Source organism: Myodes glareolus, chromosome 14 (genome assembly GCF_982192425.1).
Source record: "Myodes glareolus chromosome 14, mMyoGla1.1, whole genome shotgun sequence".
In the NCBI taxonomy this organism is placed as follows: Eukaryota; Metazoa; Chordata; class Mammalia; order Rodentia; family Cricetidae; genus Myodes; species Myodes glareolus.
The window spans coordinates 18644285-18668633 of record NC_142039.1 but is presented as its reverse complement, the minus strand read 5'-3'; the positions used below and the strand labels follow the sequence as shown (position 1 = coordinate 18668633).

Genomic DNA, 24349 nt, shown 5'->3' with positions numbered 1-24349 from the left:
AATTATGAGTGTAGGTGTGTGAACTAGTTGGTTTAAAGACTCCAAATTCTGCACACATATAAATGTGTTGCATGTAAATGTTTCGTGTATAGAGTACCCAATTTAAGTGAATGACAGGAAGCACAAACATCGAAATTGTGAAGAAAACAGAAATTAGGTATTTTACAGCCTTGTTTTTTTCTCTGCAAGCTTCTTTTATGTGTGAAAAGCAAAGCTACAAAATATGTAGAGAATTGAGTGGGATCTTGGGTGTAACCTTTTAACCATGAAACATTGGCAAGAAGGAAATCAGTTGTTTTCTGTGTATTCTTATGTAACTGTGAACAAATTGCTCCTGCCCCTCCTCGTGTGTGTGTGTGTGTGTGTGTGTGTGTGTGTGTGTTAAGCCTTTACTTTTCCCTTGGTATAAAATGAAATGGACACACATTGTTGACAATGCACTCTGTGTGTGCTTCTCTGTGCCTCTTTCTCCCCCTCAAAATTGCACCTCTCTGTGCTGTTTTCTTCCCTCACATTTCCTAAGTGTTGGATTGCAGATAGGAGTTTGGACTGAGAGCCTTGGCAGCTTGACTTACAGTAATATTTTACGTACTTGGAAGACTACAGCGTGTTCAAGTGTGCTGGAGTCTATCATCATTTTACCTTGTGTTCTAATGTCAACAGGATTTTACTAGCCCAGATTTCTTGTTTGTATCTAATCATTTTATCATGAATATAGATGGAAGCGATGCTAAAGACATAACTTGTGAAAACAGTATGAACTAAGACTTCAGATTTTCTCTAGTCTGAATCATTCCATAAAATGCCCTGTAGCGCAAATTCTAATTGGTTTTAATGATAAAAATCAGAAGTCAAATATTAGAGGGGCGAAAGCTGAAAGATCAGAGAAACACAGCAACCAACCACTAGTTCTTATCTCTACGAAAGCCTCAGACTGAATGCTGTCTCTATGAAAACTTCAGACTGAACACCCTGAGCTCCTGTCTCCTCCCGCCATATAGGCCTCTCTTCACCCATCCATTTCATTTCCCTTTTCCACCTTCCTAGTGTTGGGATTTAGAGTGTGAACCACTACTGCTTGGCTCAGTTTTCTTTTGTAGACTGATTCAGTCTTGTGTACCCCAGGGTGACCTTTAACTCAGATCCCCTTGCCTGTTTCCCTAAAGGTGTGTGCCACACTGCTGGGCCTCTGGCTAACTAGTGGCTAGCTCCACACTCTAATTCTTAATCAAGCTTTATTTGTTACAGCACAAACAAAGTATCACTACAAGACCTTTATTTAATGTTTGTGTTCTTTTCCCCTTTTTCTTGCAACTGTGTCTCAGTGTGTTGATATCTTCCTGAGTTGCTTTTCTTTAAAAAGTTACTTATAATTTGGTATCTATATCTCTCATTTTCTTCACTACCACGTGTTTCCTGTACATACTCTGCATGTAGGTTTACACAATTTGAAACAGAAAAGTCCATCGAAAAGCTGTTAAAATGTCTTAACAGCTTTCTTTGGGCAGTCATTTTTTAATAGAATATTTATGTATTGTAGCTTAAGGAGAAGCCCATGTAAAATGGGATAAAACCTACAAAATATATCTTTACACTTAAGAGGGAGCTAGACTATTATCAGTATGGAGAACTATTAACATCTTCATAGATTTTCATTGTCCATGTCCTTTCTCAGGGGTGTCAGAACACTTGCTGGTCACACATACCACCTGTGACTGACCGATCAGGTGTTCAGAGGACAAGCAGAGGCAAGCATTACTTGAGTGGTTTTATCTGGATTTGGGGCTCAGCTGGACTGCTACAGCTTCCTTGCTTCCTCTGAGTTTCTTGTCAAACTGGCCTCCTGCTAAGGGCAGGGAACCTAATGGTTATGGGAGGAATTAATGAGCCACTGAAAATGTGGTTCTCTGAGAACAGAATGTTGCTTGTGTCCTAAACTCTTTGTCCCTAAAGTTTTCAGAGGAACCCAGTGTAAATGATTTAAAAACATCATGTTTGGCATGTTTGTGTTGATCTCTTTTGAATGCAAAAGAAAATGGAACATTTAAAAATCATTAAACCACATTGCTAGAGCATTATGTTGAGCTTGGATTTTAGATACTTCTAGGACATGCATGAGATGCTTGTTGCAACTAAAAGAGAGAAATTGTGGAAAGTAGAAGACATTTCTGTTATACTGTGACTTTCCTTGAGTCTTGTGTATTTCAGTTTGGTTCTTCTGGACTGTCTACTGTTGGGTGTGCAGGCTGTTTCTCATTCCTTCACAGCTATAGCAACAGGAATTCTATAGAGCGCATCTCTGTCAGCGCTGAGTGCTTCTCTCTTCTCCATATGGCAGCACTGTTCTCACCATTGGATTATTGTGCCGATCAGCTTTGTGTTCATCCCCACTCCCTTCTACTTCTCAGCTGGATCAGTAATTTGGCAACCTGTCCTGTGGAGTCATGCCTAGTCCCACAGTATTCAGTGGTTACCTTTACTTAGTCTACAAACTACAGTCTTTCTTGCCATGTCTCCTTTTAATTCACTGCATCAATGAGCCTGGCTCTCATTGCCTGCCTCTTTTCTTTTACCCTTAGTTGTCCCACATAAAGCTACCACACAAACCCAAACTCTAAGAGAGAAATACACCTGTTGTTAAGACTGGATGCATGGAAACACAAATGAACAGCCCCTTGGCTGAGCATTGCTGTCTTTAAAGCACAAGAACAAGCAATTCAGTGGGGGAGAAATTTGACTCTGGAAGTGGGAAAGATTCTGAACGAAAGATTTGTAGTTCTTGGTTTCCTAAAAACGATAGCCACTGTTGAAAAGATTTGCATTTTGGAGGCTTATTAAACAGGGAATTCACAAACCAACTATGCAATTATATGTCTGTTACTTTGGAAACTTAATTTCACTTGAAGCACTTTTTTCACATTTTAAATATTGCATAGTTGAACCATAGATACTTATCTTTTGGTTTCTACTTACTATAATTTATGCAAGACATTTAATTCCTATGGTGGACTTAGCTTTTAGTTTTATTTCTCTTGATGAGCTGCCTTAAATAAAACACAGTAACCTAACTAGTTTGTGAAAATCAATATGATGTCTCAGTTTAACCTATTTAGTGGATATTGAATGAACATGTGTACCAAGTGACGAGGGAAAGTACTTGCAGGTAGAGTTTTCCTGTTGCACAACCACTCTCAAACACACTGAGGCTTATGTTAATTTCAAATGCCCAGCTCATAGCACAGGATTGTTATAACTCTTATATTTTAATTAACCCATATTTCTTGTCTACGCATTACCAGGTGACTTGGTACCTTTTCTCAGCACAGCATGCCCTTCTTGCTTCACTCTGCCTCTGGCTTGAGACTCCAACTCTGCCCTTCTTCTTCTCATCTTTCTCAGTTTGGCTTTCTCGCCTAACTTTATCCTGCTCAGCTTTTGGCCAGTCAGCTTTTTATTAAATCAATCATAGTGACACTTATTCACACACTGTACAGAAGGATTATTATTACATAGCAGGTACTATTTTAATAAGGTTTCAGAACAAATAAAGTTCTGTTTATAGGTTTTATTATATTCCAAATGCTAAATTTGCATTATACATTTGAAACTAGCTTATAAATTTTATTTGTGTGACTTATTACCAAAGATTTAAAGTATAGGTGGAGCCAGTTGAACACTGAGGATGAAAGTTTTGAGTTTCAGATAAAAGACCTTCGTATTTCCTCTATGAGATTAATCATTTGATGGTTCTCAGACTTGAAAGATTTTTGTTTTCATGTGTATGTGTATAAAATATGTAAGAATTTTATAAAGCTGGTTTTATAAGTACCGAATATCTGAGAGAAAGTAACAAAAGTAGAGCCCTTTTCCCACGGAGTAAAAGAGCTAGTTACTTACCCTGGTTTTTAGTTATTCTGCTGCAGCTTTGTTTCATCCTGAAACCCGAGACTGTAGTTTCATTTTCTTCTTACCAATCTCTAGGTTTTTGAACACCAGAATGAAAAATCTCAAGCATGTTTCTTTACATGATTGTTGTCAGGACTTTAAGTGGTGACTTTTGGGTTCTCAGATGGATTTTTACCCAGTAACAGCTAACAAGTGCAATATTTTAAAGTGAAAACCTAGCTTCATATAGGAAAAGTAGAATTCTATTCTTGAATAGTTTTAGTCAAGCTGACACTTACGACTTTGGTGAGTGTCTCTAGTGGTATCCATGTAAGAACTGCACAGCAAAGTTCTTTTTATATCTTGTTTGATTCAAGCATGGCTCCAAAGTAGAGTGTCCTGATATTATAGTGGAGTTTATAGTAGGTAACTGTAACCTGAAAAGACCAAAGCAGTGGATTTGGAATCTAGAACTAGTGTGTCATGCAGTAGAGAGCTCCTAATTTCAGTATCTATGTTATGTTGTTTAATTTACCTCTTTAAATTTTTTTTCTGATATTCTCTTCATTATCTCAAATATTTGTTTTTTAGAAAATCAAGGTTGTGACAATGTTTTGTTCTCACAGGGTGGAGGAGTCCTTAAGAAAACCAATTGATCTATAGCTTTAAATTAGAAATCATAACCACTGTGACTATGTGATGTTTTCTCTGGACTTTTTTTCTCCCACACACTTTCACAACAATATGTCACATAATAGCATTCTTTTGTTGCTTGGGTAAACTGTTAATTAGTTTTCCCCCAATTGACCATCTCTTCAGTTAAGCAAATGAAATGCCCTGATATTTTTTTATGTTTTCTAGGACAGAATCCTTCCTTTTACTGCTGTTGGACTTTCTATAACCTGAGAAGCTTAGCTAAGAAAATAAAATGCACTCAGCACCATTTTCAACTATGTTGATCAGGAGAAATATCTAACTTTTTCTTTTTAAGACACTCAGGGTTAAGCTAACAAAACGTTACTTCAACAAAGTGCAATCATTGTATAAAACATGGATTTTTAAGGAACTAAACCAATCCCTTTGAACATTTGCAGATATTTTATTTTTCTCTGGTAGCTCATCTTGGGTATCTTTGACAGTTCTGTTTATAGGCTTTACTAATGTTATTATGAATACTAGGTTTTCATTACTTTGTAAAATAAATAAAAATACCCTGGTATGGTAAGACATATTGTTAGTAATCCAAACACATCGGAGGCTGACGCAGGAGGAGCAACCCTTCAGGACCACCTTGGACTACATAGCACGCTCCAGGGTACCCTTGGTTATATCATGATACTCAATCTCAAAAACGGTAGAAGTGGAGAAGTGCAGAAAGAAAGAAAAGAAACTCTACTTTGATATCAAATATATCCACAATTAATTTTAATATGCGATTGCTAATATTTTTAGAAAGCAACACATTTCCAAGTTTTTTCAAGTTGTGAGGAGTAAATCAATATACATGAACCATTTAGCATAGAGCCTGGCATATGGGAAATATACATTAAATACTCTAGATTCTATGTTAAAGCTATTACATAATTGCACAGCCATCATAGGATACACAGCAAATGTCTTTTTATTCCATCCTACCTCTCCCTCATTAGAGCTTTGATTTTTAATTTCTCTTTTCTTTACCTTGCCATCCCATGATTACTTACTTCAGTGTAATTAGAAGAGGTCATTGATACTTATATGGCAGAGGTTTCTGAACTCAGAGAGACATGTATAAAACTGCCTTGATTTTCTTTTAAACAGGCTCTTGCTGTGTAATTTAGATCAACCTCTAATTTTCAGTCCCCCTGCTCAGCCTCCCAAAGGCTTAGATTATAAGTGTATACCACCATGTAGTCTCTAGATTTTGTTTTGACAATAAAAGATTTTTAAAAGTACCTATCAGTCATTTCTTTCATATTTTTAAAAGTAGTAGATGATAAATACAAATTAAGATTTTCTTTCAGATAATTTCTGGGTGCAGTGACATGTAATTTTAGCACTTGGTTAATAGAAGCAGGGGAATCAGTAGTTCAAGATCATTCTTAGCTGCATAGTGACTTTCATGCCAGCCTAGGCTATGTGAAACACTGTCCTAAGAGAAAGAAAAGTATATTGTCTTGATCCCACTTCATAGTGGCCTAGGGGAAACTCTGTGGCAGACATGTAGTCTGTGTACTGTACCGTATAAAAATAAAGAGACCCAAATGAAGGACATGATGGGGAATGAGATGTTCCAACACTTCTCCACTGTGTTCTGTGAGATATGTCTGTGAATTATTGTTGATTCTAAAATTGATTATATTGTGAACAGAATGACCATAATGTTTAACCCATATGTTTATATATTTGTGTCAATTTCTTGTTCACTAGAAAACAGAGGAGTTAAGAAATACATTCTAATGTTTTATTTTCCCTCCTTTTCTATTTTACTATTCAGTATGAGTTACAAGTGAAAAACACTCACACAAAATTAATAGGTAGGTTATACATTTGTAGAATTTCTTCAAAAGTCAAAATTGATGTCCTTCTTCCTTTATTTTGTATTATGCTATCTTCATAATCAGATTTTACGAACATGATGATATTTCTTTCTCTGAAGTTTCTGAATTGAAATAACAGAGAAAAATGATAGAACATATTGGCTTGATGCAATGTCATACATATAGTTTTAATATCGACAGACAGCCCAGGATACCAGGATAAAAGAAGTGCATTTTCTTCTTACAGAAATTCTTTTTTTTTGGCTATCCATGTGCCCTAATACTTCATGTACTTGTGAGTGGGTAAGCAGAATAGATGAGCTTGACTTGAGTGCTTTTTATGATCTAAACCTAATATTATGTGAAATAAAACCTGAAGAAGAAAAGAGAATTTTATTTTGCTGGCCCAAAGTTTTGATGGCATCTAGACAATATGGTAGTTAGTAAACTCGGTGCAAATATATTGCCCCCGTGCTAAGAGCTCTTGGATGTGCATGTTTTGCTTCCTCTCCCTCTCCCTCTTCCTATCTGTAGTATCCCCTGTCTAGCCATTTCTAAAGGTTCCTTTTTAGTCCCAACTGCTGTATTATTTAAATCCCATCTACAGCACTCACTACAAGCAGTGCTCAAATCTGCTTTTGTATTGGAAAACAAAGCTTTAAAAGCAGCCAGGGGAGCCACATGGTAGAGTAGTGATTTTGTGACAATGGCCTAAATCCAGGAAGTGCATTTAGAGTTTTTGTTTATTTTAGGTAGAATTGACTATAGCATGTTTGTCCATTGAAAATAGAAAATACTTTTTTTTTCTTTTTTGGAGAGTCTGAATTTCTATTACATGCTGGGCTGGGCTGTGTGTTTCTCATGTACCTATATCCCATAGTCTATAAAAATCCTTAGTGTGCACTTATGATCATACAAATAATTTATTCTGCATCCAGATGATGCCCTTTTATATTCTGTGCTATTTATAGAGTTATTCCATAACCTATATGAAATGTTCTCATGCAAAATAAATAACTAACTATATTTTTATGAATAACATCTTCCTTTTTAAAAATGCATAGTTGGGAATTTGTAGCATATTACATATTCTATAGTTTGTATTCCATCAGTGGGTAATGATTTCTTATCCAAGCCTTTCTACATTGGTAAATAAAGAGAAGTAAATTTAAGATTCAGTTAAAAGCATAAGTGCTATAATATACTCTGGTAATGCAAAAGGTGGGAGAGAAATGAATGTGTGTTACTGAATCTTTAAGGAACCTTTATGTGATAAGGAGGGCTTTGACTGTATAACAGGAGAACTGAGATGACAAAGGGCAAGAATGAAAGGATTACAAAGAATGCTGATGCATTTCTTGATAGAACTCTCACACAATATTTTAGAGCATGTAAGGCTGGAGGGATTCATTTTCATTAACATAGTAGACCACTAATCATAAGTGGTAAAGAGGATGATAAATTCAAGTGTTCGAAACAAACCATTTTGAATGATTATTGTATTCGAATCAGAATCTGAGTGAGCATACACATTAGAAATAATTCATAAATGTAAACCAGGAAAGAAATCATGAGACCAGGAAAGTTTGATGTAGTGAAAGGCAAGTGCCTTCAAGAGGAACACCCTGCACTAAGTCCAGATAGTAAGTAACCAGGTGCAAAGCTAACCACCTCCTAACCAGATGCTTCTGGGGGTGTTGAGAACTAGTGCATCGAGGAGTCCAGTCACCTGCTTGCCAATTGATTCCAAGTTGTTTGGGCCTGAAAGAGGCTGTGCTAGCTGGTTAGTAAGGAGCAGTGCCTGGAGGGTATGGTACCCTCTGTGTATCAGAAGATCACCTGCCTGATGAAAACATTTTGTCTTGAGAGAAGCAGATACAGCACAGCCCCTGGTGGGGTAAGAGGGACACAGCCCAGGTTTTGAGAAATAACTTCCATAGCTAATGAATGGTGTGGGTCAGAGGGGGTGTGCTCAGGTGTAAGAGCGCTATGGAAGCCTCTGGGAAATTGTGTGGTTTTGTAGTTTGCGGGGTGGGTAAGAGAGGTGTTGGAGGCCAGTGAAACCATAGAACTCTAAACCCAAATTCCTAACCTCTTTTTGTGGGAAAATGATCTTTGCCTGAGGATACAGTCATATCATGACCAGTCCTACAGTCACCTCGAGATATTATCAATTCCTTAAAAATTAATGTATATAAAGAAGAAGATAAAAAGGGAAACAAGTTAATGATATTATAAACATAAACTACTGCTTTAGAACTCTCACAGAGAAGCCCCTGCAATGTTTTGTGGGAGAGGATGCCATTTGAATGATTGCTAACCCAAGGAGAATACATGTCCTTTATGGGTACAAACATTGATTATGTTCTCAAAGCTATTGCTGTAGAAGTCACTTTTTTTTCTTGATGAAGGCTTTGAAAGCTGGTTTTTTTTTAATATGAGGAAGCAATATAGTGATAGTGATTGTCAGATTATTATTTGGGACTAATAGGATTCACAAAATATTTTTAAAAGCTTTTATTTCCAAACCCCAGAATCATTTCTTTAACTCATGTTACCAGAAAAACGCATGCTAAGATGCCGTATCCAACAAGATTCTGACATGTACTAGCAGTTTTCCAAGAACAATTGTACATAGCAAGCGAAACTACTTTTCACTGTCAGAAAGATTTGCTAAATTAAATGATTTTTTTTGTTTACTCCATTTTTATCCTGACTAAACTTTACAATGCCTGAAAAAAAAATAAGAGGCTAAACATAATGAAAATATTGCCTTAACCAATTTGGAATATGTTATGAGAAGGAAAAAATATGCAAAACTCTAATTTAAGACCCTGTCTTCTGGGGCCATTGTTCAATGTTTAAATGTGATGTAAAAGAGTTTACTCTTTATTTATAAATAAATGGCAGACCATTTAGCCTGATCTCGGCCATGGAATAATATTTTAAGTACTGTTGTATCTACAAATTGTTTTCCTACAGGTGCAGAATATGTTCAGTTGTATGCCCATGTGTATTTTTCTTGATTAAAAAAAGATTCATTTTAAAGAGTTACACTATACTTGCATCCTATTGTGCATCTGTTAGCCTTACTAGCTTTCCTTTGATGTGTTGTATTAAGGTATAAAGTACGATTTTTCACTAACCACTCTCTGGGAGTGACATTGCTTACTATTCTTTGGATGTGAGACAAACTGTAGAAGCAATTAAGGCTGTCAGTATTCTATGCTAGAAAACAGAACTATTACTTGGACACAGACAATCCTATTCACATTGCACCACTTTTTCCATCCTCTACCTGTGTCTGTCACTTGATGCTATTTCAGTGAGTCAGCTAACATGTGCACTCTATTCCTTAATCCCTGATTTTTCCACTTGATTTGTGTGAAATCAAATGTTTGTTTTGGAATGGAGAGAGTACTTCAGTGTGTTTATCTTTACAGTGCACCTAATAATTTGGCCTTCCTCACAAGGATGATGGGAAGTTTGAGATATTTGTTAAGTTGGAGAGTAAATTTTGCAGGGTATTTACTAAATAAGTAAAAATAGACAGTGGGCTTTTTTTTTCTCATAATGGAAGTATTTTTGCTTGCCTCATAGTCCTTCTTAATGAAAACCCTGCTTGAAGCACAAATTAGGAGAGATGGTGAAAGCATATCCGATGTTAATGTTCCCATCATGGAGGAGGATTTAAAGCCTTCTCTGGAGCTCAAAGAATGGAGTTGTGCAACTACAGTCAGCTGAGTGTGCCCTGAGACAGGAGATGGGATATGGAGGATTTTCTGTGTGTTAGAGGCAGGCTTAGCTCTGGACTTCTGGAGAGTGGAGAGAAGGAGAGTGCTGTTACTGCTCCAAACTTTTCAGCAAGTTTTGACTATCTGAAATCTCAGATATAAGTTTCCATCTTCTGACAGTGTTCTCAATGATGGCATGGTGCTTTAAAATCTAAATGACTAAAGTTTATCAAATTTGGTTTAGGTTTTAATCTTGAGTTGCTGGTCTGTCACAGAGCAGGTAATTAAAAGCATTCAATTGGCTCACACTTTTCTTTTTTGTACTCATTTAATACAGAAGCTTAGCTAAAATGTTGATCTTTGAAATTAGAAGGAAGAAGGAAGAGAAAGGAAAGAGGAAGAAACGAGAAATGTAAAAAGTTCCTAAGCTAGTGCTCTGAACCAGCTTCTGAGTGCGAGGGCTGCGCACAGAGCATGGCGTTTGAAGGCAGAGTTCAGTTTGCCCCATGCTGCCACACAACCCTTTGTCCATAGACAGCAGAGTTTTATTCAGTTCTCCTGCCTGAGACAGCATGGCATATGCTTTGCATTTTATTTGCCCACAGATACTGAGTAAATATCATTCAATCCCCTGCTACCATAGGGTGACTGAAGATAGTTTTTTTTTCCAGCACAAAAGCCATTGTACTTCCTGAGGACTAAGGTAGCCATAGGTAAGATTCTGTCATTATAGTGTAACTGACTATAGAAAAAGGATATTTAGTTATGGGAAATGTCTTCTATGGTACAGTGTCCTAGCAGTGATGCTGTTCTGGCCTTTCAGTGCCACAGCTTTTATAACTGCTGCCACTCTTAACAACTCAGGGTCATCCTCTGAGATGCTTTTGAGGAACAATGTTTAAAAAATATGCATGCTACATGTAAAGAGGTGGAAGCCTGTTAAATATTTGTTCCCAATCTGAAATCTGTGAACTACTTTGAAATCATTAAATGAAAGATACTGATTTGAAATGGTTAAACAACTACTATAATACTGTGGTTTTCCTATTAAAACAGGCATAGAAGCTTTAAAAGTCATTATTGAAGCTGTAGTATTTTAATTATCCATTTCTACTCCAGACATCTCTGTCTGTTATACATCATGTATATAATTTTCCTTTTAAGAGTAATTTGGGACTACAAATTTTACATGAAAGCATCGTAGAAATAGGTTTATTTCTTCATTAGGATATGCTTTAATATCTTAAGTTTAAATATCAGACTTTCCTGGAATGTCACATCAGTGTGTCAAATATCTTTCAATAAAAAGAAAGCTATCTGGTTTATCAGTATAGGTAAGAGTGTGTAAACAGAGACTGCACAATTGTTTCTTTGCCGCCCAGACCCAAATAATCACACAGAAACTGTTTGACCAATGACTCAGGAGTATTTCTAGCTAGCTCTTATATCTTAAATTAAGCCATTTATGTTATTTTATATTTTACCACGAGGTTTGTGGTTTGTTACCTCTTGCTTCTTGGGCAGCTACATGGCGTCTGTCTGACTCCGCCTACTCTCTCTATGTGTCTCTGTTCAGATTTCACACCTGACTTTACTCTGCTAAGCCATTGGCCAAAACAGTTTCTTTATTAATCAGTGGTAATAAAACATGTTCACAGCATACAGAGGGAATCCCACATCAGAGTATTGTATATTTAGGAATTCAGTATGGCCAGACACACGCCTATAATCCCCGCACCTGTGAAGTAGAGACCGAGGTAGGAGTGTCACTTTGAGTTCAGGTCTGACAGGAAGTGAGATCTTGTCTAAAACAAAACAAATAATCATTGTTATATCAAGAGATCAGTGGTTGTCATTTTTGTATATACATGAACTTCATTCACCTAAGTAATATTTTAAAAGCCCTGATATTTGGATCCTTTTCTTACTAGCTAAGTCATAGTCTCTGAAAGTGGAGCCTTAATATCTTTGTTTTGTTTTACCTTAGACAGGCAGAGGTAGAAAATATATGTACTTTCTATACTCCATATAATATAATCTCATGTTCCATAGCACCCTCAGAGCTGTGTTCGCCAGTGGAATTATAGTCACTCAATGGCACAGCAAATGCTAATCATTCTTAAGTTTGTTCAGAAATAACTTGCATGTCTGCCATATACGTCAGGCCTGACTGCCAGCTCCTTCTGGAAAAGACTCATTAGGATATCATCCTGTAGTTTATATTTCTTGTTGTTGGTGAAACATATTAGTTTTCTTTAAATTTAAATGTACCACTGATAGAATTATCTCATTTTTAGCACATTTAAGGTAATTTGTGGGTACAGGCTGAGTTTTCTAATCAGCTCACAGGGCCTCACCTTTTTTTTTTCTTTTAGACTTTTGGATCTTGTATCTTCTCAACCACATTCTTTATTTGGATCGAATCACTATTTACCAAGGTCAGTCCCACCATCATTCCCCTAGTAATGAGTATGGGATAGTCATTTAGCCAATGAATTATATTTTGTTTGCCTGTAATAGAAATGGGCTGGGGCTCAGCAGTCAACAATATTCACAGTCTTTTCAGAGGATCTGACTTTGGTTCCCACGACCCACATCAAGGGACTTATAACCAACAATAAATCCAAATCCAGGGTTCTTGATCCCCTATTTAGGCCTTCTGAGAACAAATTCATGAGTGTGCATGAACACACACACACACAGACAAGCATACTCACACACACAATAATTGAATAAAAATAAAAAGAAACACTTGATTGCCTTTGTCACTGTAGAACTCCAGGCTTCAAAGTTAAAGCCAGATAGCATGCCTTTTTTGAAAAATGAGATTTCAAAAGTATCATTCAAGTCTGAAAGATTTAGAGTGATAAGATCACTTAGCAGGAAAAGGCACTTGCTGTCAAACCTGACATCCTGAGTTTCATTTCTGGGATCCACAAAGTAGAAGGACAGAGCCCAATTCTTCAAATTGTTCTCTGACCTCTGTATGTGCACCATAGTGTGTGAACTCTTCCAACAAAAAATAAATAAAGACGTAATTTGAGAAAAGAATTAAATATTTGAAATTATTCTGATATTTTGAACTGTTCAACTTCAAGTGTAGCCTAATCATTATAGTCTCTTCTGCATACTGATAACAGTCTCTCCACTCTCAATAACTATAAAAATCTTGATATATAGAGCATGAACATCAGGGATAAATGCACATTCAATTAGGCCAGAGCCTCTTTATTGACCTAAATAACAGTTCATTCATGAGATAATGTGACTTGCAGCCAGAGAGAGAAATCTACTGCCTGAGCTGGGGAAGCCTGGCTTAGCACAAACTCTTCAGTGGTCAGGAAATCACCTAAAATTAGACCAGGCAGAAAAAGTTTGCAGAGCTTTATGGGTCTGGTCTCTATTTCAAAAGTAGTTCTTTCTCAAGTTATGTGTGTAATTAGTCATCTAGATTAGACCTGGTAATCTTGCAGTCTATGCCTTTATTATTACAGAATTCCTTGTTATAAAAAGAATTTGGTGATTAAGCAATTTTTATATTTAAAATTATATATATTATATATCTATAATTATAATATATATAAAATCTTCAGAAGTTTCACATTTTTGTCAAAGAATTTCTTCTTTAGAGAATTGGTTAATTTATCTTGTGAGTTTGGGATAGCCTTAATACTAGAAGAACCTCAGATTCTTTGGGGGAAAAAGAGATTGACAGAAATAAATTCATAAAACAAGTTAATATCCAGTGAATAATCCAATTTTTTGCCTAGAGGGTTTTCTGGATCATTTAGTGGTTTCTGATGTATTGGTGTCAAAAAGACAGAATGACAAGATGTGGTTTTACTTTTAGAACCAGCAAGGGAAACTTAAACCTAAAATGAAGTTCAGACTTCATTTATTCAAAAAGTGTTTATAGACTATCGGAACAAAAGGGACAATTTGTCCTGGCTTTATGGAATATATAGTCTGATAGAAGAAACAGAAAACTGATAATGCAGCAACTGTGTTAAAAAGTTTATGTTCTAGAGAAGTTAGAGCAGGGTCAGGAAATTGGGTGAAGGATTGGTTAAATATATCAGTATAGGCTTTATGCAAAAGGAGATACATGAAAAAAACCAAAGGCATAAAAGGTATACCATGTGGTAATATCAGGACAGTCTATGCAGAAGGTTCATCAAAGGAAAATGCTCTGTGAAATAGGAATGTTGGCACAAGAGCCTGAGAACAGCTGTGGCAGTTGTAAAGGTGAAACTGTCTGGATAGACAGAAGATAGGGAAACATGGGCACAGTAGTGTCCAGACTACCTAGGACCTTGGAAAAAATTGATTTTATCAGTGCATGGAAAGCCTTTGAAAGTGATTGAGTAGAAAAGCAAGTGATATGGTCACACATATATCTTGATGTTTATCAGAATTTTTTGCCTTAAATTGTATCTCTTCTGGAATGCCAAGCACCAATTCCCATGCCTGGATGATAGACAAGAATTACAAATTGACCTGGAAGTGCATCAAAACCTTATGGCTCTGGCTCCCTCCCTCTCTTCATCCCACTCCTACCCTCTCTCCACCCTTCCCTCCATCCATCTTCTCCTTTATGTGTGTGTTTATGTGTTGATCATTGGGGATGGGGAAGAAGGCAGGGTCAGCTGCTACTTGAGTTAGTTTAGTGTGAGACATTGTCAAAGTATGACCAAATTATAACATAAATTTCTCTCTTCCATAAAGTATGTATTTGAGGTGGAGATGCTGGGTTGATTGTTTTACATGTGCCTACATGTTCTCATGTTGGGTCTTCTCCTTCCTTACTGATTGGTATAGCTATTGTTGGGTTGAAGAAAAACAATCAAGATAACACTTTTCTTGGCTCTGCAATAATAGTCATGTGGTATGATAAATGTTTCTGCCTAAAAGTAGAAATTATGTAGAGGGATTGAATTTGTGACTTTTGGTTCCTTCTAAATTTCTTCCAACATCAAGTTATATTTAATATCACTCCAATATTGGCTATTGATGTCACCTCCTCACTTTGCTGTTACATTTTGAAAGGAGTGTGCAAAGTCTTTAATAGAAATGTATGAGGTGAAATAAGTTCCAAGTAGGAAGCCATTATAGCTAAGAAGACTATATAAATGTGTGCACAGGAGAAAGATTAAAAATAGCTTCTTTGATGTCTTTGTGTTGTATGGAAGCAAGCAGTTTTATATGAAGTACAAAAATGTTTTGAAGTGTATAAAAACTGAGTCCCTGATGGAGGGCCTTTCTTACTAAATTTGATATCAATAGCTTGTGAGTCTAGGTCACAAAACTATCTCCAAGGATTCAGGTCAGATGCTACAGAAAGTGAAGGAAACTTAGAAAGTTTATAGTCTGAGGGGCTACAGATTGAATTCACATACATGCTGTTCGAGTCATGTTCTTTATCCTTCTGCTGGCTCTAATTCTAACTCTAACTTCTAGTCCTCCTTTGTTCCAGTTCTCTCTGCTTCTCTGTTCACCTGGCTTAAATACATTTTTTTAGTACAAAGTTACAAGGTTTCTGGAATAAGATTGTGACCAGAGGGCTTGGGCACAGTGCCCAGTGAGATAAGCTTTGAGGCTTAGGTCTTTTTATCAACTAGGCTTGGTAAGCAAAGAATTGGCATACTTTTTTAGGTTGCTTTGTTTAAATAACCTTGGTTAGACACCTGTAGCTCTGACCTTGTATATAACTGTAAAGTTTTAAACTTAGGATCCATTTACAAAAACCTGTAGTGTAGTTTGAACTTTCTCTGAGGTAAAAATGAGCTGATTTTGTGAAGAAGTTAGACTGAGGAGAAGTTGTTATTTTTTGTGTTAGTCTGAGTAAAAGGAACAAAGCCAATTTTAAGAGTCTTATAGCTTTGTGGAACAATAGGTCTAGTTATGAAGCATGTCCTAGTTTATTTTCTATATATCATAATTATACAGTTTATGAGAAATCATCTTCCTGACCATCCACAGTAGATGGGATATTTTCATGAAATAAACACACAAGCAGTGGGAAAGCACCCAAAGCCATACTGAGGAAAGAAATGAAGTGACTCATGAGAGAAATTCCAGACAGAGACAAACAGTTATCTATAGCCAGTGATGGTACCAAGTGGGACTCCCCATCAGAGAATCACTCATCTCAGAGGTCAGCCTGTTAAATACTAGTTGTCACCTACTGTTTACTCCCATCTCATTTGACAATTTAATAAAGACGAGATATTTGCAAATGTGTCGTATCTATGACACACCTATTATTATAATGGAGCCAACTTTCTATTTTCCAATGAAAATGGAAATGCCTGACAGAACTTGAATAGCAAATATTCTACTCTTAAATGAGATTTCATGCATAAGGCAAGGAGAGTACAGATTTTAAGAAAAAACAAAAACAAATAATTCATGCAGATAAATCAAATCAAATATTGATTTAAATTGAATCATTGCTCTTTTGATAGTGCCATTTTGTACCCACTGTTTCCTAACCAAGAAACTCCCTGGATCATTCTGGATAATTGTTAGCAGAAGTAGAACATGCTTTCCTGGTGTCTTTCAGCAGATAGAATAGAAAAGATACTGGGTAGAGTCAGATCAGATATGAATTTAAATCTTTTTGTATTTACTTATTGGTTCTGTGACCTCAAACAAGTTATTTAACCTTCTAAATCTCAGCTTTCCACCTGTAAAATAAAACTAGTAATAAGTATGCACTTTGCAAGATTTTGAGAATTAAAATAGAAACCACCTCAACCCAGTAGGTACTTAGTAAATATGTTCTTTACAGTTGTCAAGGGTCACACGATGGGGAATAAAGGAGGAGGATGAAAATATATAACCTTACAGGAAAAATGATGGTTCAGTAGTGTGCCTGTTTTTACAATGTTTGTCTTTAGTGACTGCATAAAGCAGTAAATTTGGATTCATTTCCCTAAGGTCCATGGTGAGAATTTACAATATGTGCCATGCTTGGTCCAGATACTGAGAATATGCTGGAAATGAAAGTCACAGTCCCTGCCTCATAGTCCTTATTTTTGTGAAAATGAACGTTGATTTCTTACTAACAAGACTAGTAAATGTTAAAGTACAGCTGTGCTTAGTGCCATGAAAGGGAAGACAATATTATTATGAAACTGTGTAATGGGCAAGTTCATCCTAGCATCCTAGGGCAATCCTGAAAAACCTCTCCTTCAAGATAATGGCAGTAACGTGATGTCTTATTGATAGGGAAGCCACCTGAGCCCTCACTGCACCACCAGGGGCCTTTGGACCATGTATTTGCTTTGAAGGTTTTGTTGTTGTTGTTGAGACATCTAATTATTTTTCATACATTTTATCTTCCAGTAGTATCTTCCAACGGAAAAGAGTTTATTTCAAGCAGGGAATAACTCATGCTAAATAACGTATCATTACTAAATAGTGCCATTGGACCCTTTTTCAAAGCTAAGATGAATTGTGGCATCTTAGTGATTATTTGTCCTATGTTCTGGAACATTCCTATTTCATTACCTGAGGACTTAGTACATCTTTGCTTATTAACTATTCCAAGCACAATAGAAAAAAAGATCAAGAATAAAGAAGCCAGAATGATGAACTTGTCAGCAGAATGATACAGTTATGGAGTAAGATTTCATTGCTTTATTTTGAATTTTCTTTACTGCATTATTCACAGTTTTACAACATCTTTCATAAAGGTATGATGGGAAAAATCTAGAGTCACCATAGTTTATGTAAATTAAGAAAAAATATTTAATAGAACATACTTAGAATTCTGTAAAAGCATGACTTTTTCCACATGATAACAAAGAAAAGGAAAGTGATAAATATGCCTTTCAGTTAATTACAATTTAGAAGACAGTACAGGGCTGGCAATATACTTCATCAAGAGGTCTGTGTACTATATTTGGTACCTTGACATTGGTCCCCAGAACTTTACAATATGAAATTTCATTACAAGTAAATGAAGGAAAGAAGGGAAGAATGGAAGAAGGAAGGAAGGAAGGAAAGGGGTGACCTAGATAGTGGTGACAGTGATTTGTTTTAGTCTCTGCTATACTAAGAATTCAAGAGGCAGAGCTATGGGAGTAGATAGTGTAGAAAAAACAACAAATGAAAAGCCCTGAGATAGAGTGACTCACTAGAGGAACGGAATGAAGGCTTGTGTACAAGGCTTGTGTAGTTGAAATGCAGCAACATCCACATTGGGCTCTAGCAGAGCACAGTGCTTTCTATGTCTTTGGAGGATTATTAGAACAGGAGAAACCTAATAATTCTAAGCAGAGATAGATAAGATCCTTTGTGGTGAGTTATGATTCATCCACATTTAGTATGATTGGAAATTTTAATTTATTGAGATCATTAACAATATGAAATATGCCTGTGAGCATGTAAAATGAAAGAAGATCAAGCACCTGGTGACCTGGCCTACAGAAAGAGGCAGAGAAAGAGTAGCAGGAATGTAGCTGAGCTCATGGAAAATGCTAGGTGAAGGAAGTCAGTAGTAAATATAGAGAGAGTTCAAGTAACGTTCTTCTTGAATTGAGCAACATGAAGATATTTGTTACTTGTAAAAAATAGTTCAGTAAAGTAATAAGATTCCAAGTTTGAGGTGAGGCAGTTGAGTCAGGATTTTTGTTTATTTTTGTTTGTTTGTTTTGGAGAAATTTGACTGTTTAAAGGAAGATAGTAATATCAAATGATCAGATGTTAATAGTGAGTCTTTCCATTTTCATATTTATTTTTGTTTTATTGTATTTTTGTGTTAATCTTTAATAAGTGTACATATATGACTACTTGAATGACCGTGTTTTTGAATATTCAAATTCAAGAGTCTCCTTGAATTCTGACTTACCTTTTATGACAAGATATAGAAGGCATCAGTTTTGATAATCAAATTAAAGATACTGAGGTTATATTAGAACAGGCACCCAACCAAAATTGCATCAGATTTACTGTTCACAATAATCCTATGAGTTTGATTTGTTATTCCATTTCAGTGTGACGAACTATTTAAAGAAGGAACATTTTCTTTCAGAGATCAGCCATATTAGAGGAGTTAGAGCTGTCATTCATACCCAGAAGAGTCAGGCTCCACTTTTCCTGATGATCTTCTCATGGCAATAGTGGCACAGTCTTAGATAGAGAAATGGCTTTCACAAGGATTTTTCAACTCAAAGACTAGGTTCTTGACAGACATGCTGGTTTAGCCTGCTGAGCCATGGTGGCACATGCTTATAATCCCAGCAGTAGGGAGATAGAGACAGGTGGACCTCTTGAGTTTGAGGCCAGACTGGTCTAGAGAGTGAGTTCCAGAACAGCCAGGACTGTTATACAGAGAAACCCTGTCTCTGGGTAGCCTATCCTGTAAGAGGGTTTGGAGAGTGTGGCTGGCTGGCTGAACAGTAAGGAAAGCTTGTGAGAGATGGCAATTCGTTCCTAAAAGCATTTTACTGAAAGTATTCTATTCTTTTGTAAAGAACTATTTTTAAAAACTCCAAGGAAAGCTGTTGTACTTTGAATAAGAAAAAATTCATGCTGGAACCTAATATTGACTGAGATGTTCAACGTCTCAAAATTGAATGTATCTTTTGTTTACCTTAGTTCTCTTTGCCACCTACCGAAGACTTGTCTTAGTAGTAAGGTTTGTGGGATGGCAAGAGTGAAGTGAGGATGAGCGTCTGAATCAGGTTGGGAAATGAAGAGAGACTCATAAATGTTACCAGACAGACAGATACTGTGAAATGATGATCTCAGACTTCTAGACCAGGTAAAACTATTCGGGCAAAGTCTCAATTGGAGTCTTTAATTTACTACAACATAATGTGTCAAAGTGATCAAAATAACTCTTTTCTTCTTCTTGGTTTCTTTGGCTCATTTTTCTGGTACAGTCTCACTATATAGCCCAAGCTAGGCTCAGAAGCCTTCCTTGAGTTCTAGAATTAGATGCAGCTGCCATTTGTCTGGCTTTCATGTTTTGGTTGAATTCCTTTTTTTCAAAAAGATAAATTAACAAAATTGGTGTAAGAAAGCTAACTATTTTAAAAGTTAGTTTATTTGAAGTTCCTTGAATTAAAAAGAAAAAACTGGGTTTCATATTTAATAAAAGAAAGTGTAGATATAAAAAGGTAGTTAGGATTTTTTAAACTACATTATATATATTTAGATGGAGAAAGCTTGTTAACCATATTGGTCTGGTAGAAAGTTGCCAAACTTTAAATAAATCAGATATGTACATGGATGAGGGAGAATGTTGGAGGTAAGAGAATGCTATGGGGGTGGGGGTCTTTGCCTTAAAAATTCCATGTAATGCTTAGGAGACTAAAACTAACAATTAGCAAAAAGGAACAGAAATTTCTGAATAGTAACATGAAAAAGCCAGATGCTTAAGGCTACATTAGTATTTCAGAGACATGTGCTCACTACATTATACAGCAAGAGCTTGATAGATGTGGCCTGGGGCTCTTGCTGTGCACTGTTCACTTTAGCTTCTGTGGGTAGAGCCAGACCCAGAGATATTTGTCAATGCTTGGACATGTTTTAAGGTAAGGGCCTTATAAATATGCTTTATAACCCAAAATTAAATGGAGTACTGAATGATAACAAGTCATCTGAAGGAGCATACATGTAGCAACTGATGTCCACTTTTGAAAGAACACTGGAGTTGGAGAAATGGCACAATAGGTAAAGTACTCACCATGAAGAACCCTGAGAATTTGAGTTCAGATTTCCAGTGTCAATGTAGAAGCCAGGCATGTAGGCACATACCTGTAAACCCCAGAAATAGGAAGCAAAGCCAAGTGGATTCCAGGGTTCCTGGTCAGCTAGTATGGTGGAAATGGTGATATTCAGGTTCAGGGAGATATCCTTTCTCAAAAAGGAAAATATCCAGTGGAGAAGCAGTTGAGGAAAATATCCGAATGTCAAATTTAACTTCCACACGAGTACACCCACAGCCCCCCCTCCAGCTGCTACCACCTACCCCCACACACGTGAATGCTGTTCATAGATGGTTAATTTATAACCTCTTGGTATATACTGAAATGATGTGGATTCATTAAGCAAAAATTTATAGAAAAGAAGTGTAACTTGGATTTATAAATTGACTGCTTTTAGCCCTAAAATATGAAGAAAATTTAAATCTGCTGATTTTAGCTTTAAAAATAAAGATATTGATAGCCAATAGTAAAATGTCAGGCTTATAGGAACTTGAATATAGGAAAACCTGCCTGCCATATCTAACCTAGATTTGTAGCATACAGCTTTTTAAAAGACAGATAAACTAGAGACTGTAAAAGAAGTATTGAACTTGTAGATAAGATCCTAGCATTGAATTCTTTCTCTGCTGTTTACCTCTCAGTAACCTTAGGCAAATCACTTTCATTTTTGTGGGTCTAAATCTCTTACCTATAAAATGGTAAGTTTTCCCATCCTATGCAGTTTTAAAAATCATTAACTCAAATAATTGACATATCTTTGGTGATTGTAGTTCACACAATGCCTTGGAGTTATCATTATAAATGTTAGAGTTTGAATGTACAGAATAGTTTCTAAGAATAGCTAGGTAAGAATTGGGGAAAATGTGTGCCAACACCAGAACATATTCCTGCAAAAGGTTGATCACTGATGCATAAGTTTTGATTCAAGTGTTTGATTCAAATGAGTACTATTGCCATTTTTTTTTCTTTCAATTTTTTTTAAGCCATGCTCAGATAGGATAAGTAAGCACTACACTAGGGAAAATCCTAAATAATTCCAAGTAAATCAATTCTGTGTAGTCCATTGTAAGGTACCATAAGGCTTTTATAACTTCAGTGTTCTTCTGTCTTGGAAACAATGCAAGTCGTCTGAGCCTCATAAAAGAACCTATTAGTCTTTTCAATGAAATGTGAAGCTGGAACTAGAAAGTAATTAGTTTCAGAGTTAGTTGTTTATTGTTAGATGTTCCAGTGCTCTGTAAGATATACTGAAATACAGGCATGAACCTCTTTACAAATAAACTTTGAGCAATTCACTCATCACCATACCCATACGATACACATGAACATAAAATTAATTTTATTTTTATGAACTCTAGTTCCATAGCTCGAGGAACTGTTATATAAGTGGAAGAAAATCTGTCGGACAAACTCTACAGTCTGACTTCAAATTGCTGTGTCAGGATTTAGACATACAGTACTATCTATAAAAGCGTTTGAGTAGTTCTGAAGCTCAGAGTAATCCTTGAGAAAAGCTTACCACAGGGAATGAAAATATAAATGAGAATTGAGAGGTGACCCATTACATAGACTGGAATATATCATGTTCTGCCTGGTCAAGGTAATTTCCTATTCTTATCGTTTCTATTTTATCCATTTAAGTTCTGAATTCTTTTCTTTGAGGACAGTTCCATAGTCTAATAGATACATAAATTTCAAAGCATTTAAAATGCATCTATATTAATGTTTTCTATTAATTTCTTTCCCCTTTCTAGTTTCTGTGTAATTCCCATTCCTTATATTACCCAAAGTAAGTTTGTAGGGGAATATATTACTATGGGAAATTAGTTCTCAAAGTTTTTAGTTGCTCAGATTCCACAGGCTTTACTTTTGATGAACTTATGCTTTCCTTATAGAAAATACTGACCAAAGGGGATGAATTTACTACTTCCACTGAGATAAATCTACCTAATTTACAGATGTTCATAAAGAATAACTCGACTCCAGGATCTGCAAGGGAGTCTCTTCATATGCCCTTCTTATTCTCAGTTCACTGCCTGATTCATTCATAAAATTCTCAGTTTCATAGCTCTAGAGCAGGGAGGGGGTTTCAACCTTCCTAATTGTAGGACCCTTTGTTTAAATATCTATTTGCAAATCTTTTAACATTATTAATATATAATTTCTTAGTGCCTAGTATAAGACCTTTGGTATCTAGTGGATGCTGGTGGAAGAAATTTCTGGATGGCACCTGTGTTTAGTTGGTTGTAGACATTATTGTTTCCATCAGAAGTCCAGAAGCATGGATTTTCAGTTTTCTCAGGTTTATTCAAACATTTATTCACCAACTAATTGATCATCTATAAATGTAAATAAATTTCTTGACTGTTAATTTCATCCAAACCTGGTAATAGATGTGAAAGTTCCTGTATGTATTAACCACTTCCTTCATCTTTATCTAACACTCATTGTTTAAGAATATAATTTTGTATGGTACCAAAACAGAAATGGAAGTGCCTTTGTGATTGTTCATTATAGAAGGAATGTCATCTGAGTACTTAATTTAAAACTTACATGGTAAGTTAGCTTCTCTTCTGCATAGTGGGTAGCCTTTGCTGGGCCAATCTTTACTTTGGACCAAAGTCCTAATGTCCGTTAAATGTTTCATTGGGCTGTGATTTTTATTTTCTCTTGACTGTCAATGAGACCCTCTGTTCATACTATGGAATACATTGACAGCTGACACTTCTATTGGGGAAATAACAAACTGATAAAAAGGATATTATTGTTTTGACAGATGTCCAATTGTGGGAAGGGCAGCTTTTCCATCTGCTAGGTTGCTTATCATGGGAAAGAATAGGTATTTTACTGTGAATGATTATCTAAGAATGGCTTCTTAAAGATAATCTAATTGAATTTATTGGGAGAAAGTAGTGAAAACTGGCCTTAAGTTTAGTTTGTTTTCTGTGTTAGGTATAGCTTTCTGTAATCAGCATGGTGACCAGGTATATAACTAGACTGTGAATAATGGGAAGCCCTTGGGCTTTAGGTAAAAGCATTAAGTGCTACCACATCTTCTCTCTGAATCTATTGGCCATCCCTTCTCCATCACCCCCTTTACTGAAATGGAGAGGAATACAATTATTCCCTGACCCATGTAGCAGGGAGGTTAGCGGTTAAAATCAAGAGTTGTGGAGTTCTGACAGCTTGAATTGAAATCTTGCTTCTACCACTTATTTGGGAAAATCTATTTCCCTTGTATTCTTCATTTTCAAAAAGGACAGATTATTCCTTCTTTTAGCGACAGGGTTAATCAGAGAGTACATGCAGAGAGCTCTAAAAGAGAGGATTTCATATAGCCAACACATTTTCACTCATGTTTCCCGTTGCTAATCTACTGAAGTGTGAACAACTTGCTATTTATCATTCCCTGGAACCAGGGGCGTAGACCTCATGGTATTCAGAGCAGTTACCAGCCTATACTGATGATCCAGCCTTGCTGGTTGTCAGTGGT

General features: G+C 36.2%; 1 protein-coding gene across 26 annotated transcripts in view; it reads left to right on the top strand.

The window, feature by feature from the left end:
- The window catches only part of Celf2 (CUGBP Elav-like family member 2), an 811194-nt gene that overhangs the window by 535985 nt on the left and 250860 nt on the right, over positions 1-24349 (top strand). For 10 of the 26 annotated variants that reach the window (XM_085699123.2, XM_085699106.2, XM_085699117.2 and 7 more), the window contains one exon: positions 12514-12576. The exons of the other annotated variants lie outside the window; for them this stretch is intronic. Coding sequence is in view for 9 of the 10 variants with exons in the window: in XM_085699106.2 (XP_085555232.1) it covers positions 12514-12576 (63 nt within the window). In the remaining variant the exon portion in view is untranslated. The remainder of the gene's footprint in view (positions 1-12513; positions 12577-24349) is intronic. 26 annotated transcript variants of the gene reach the window in all.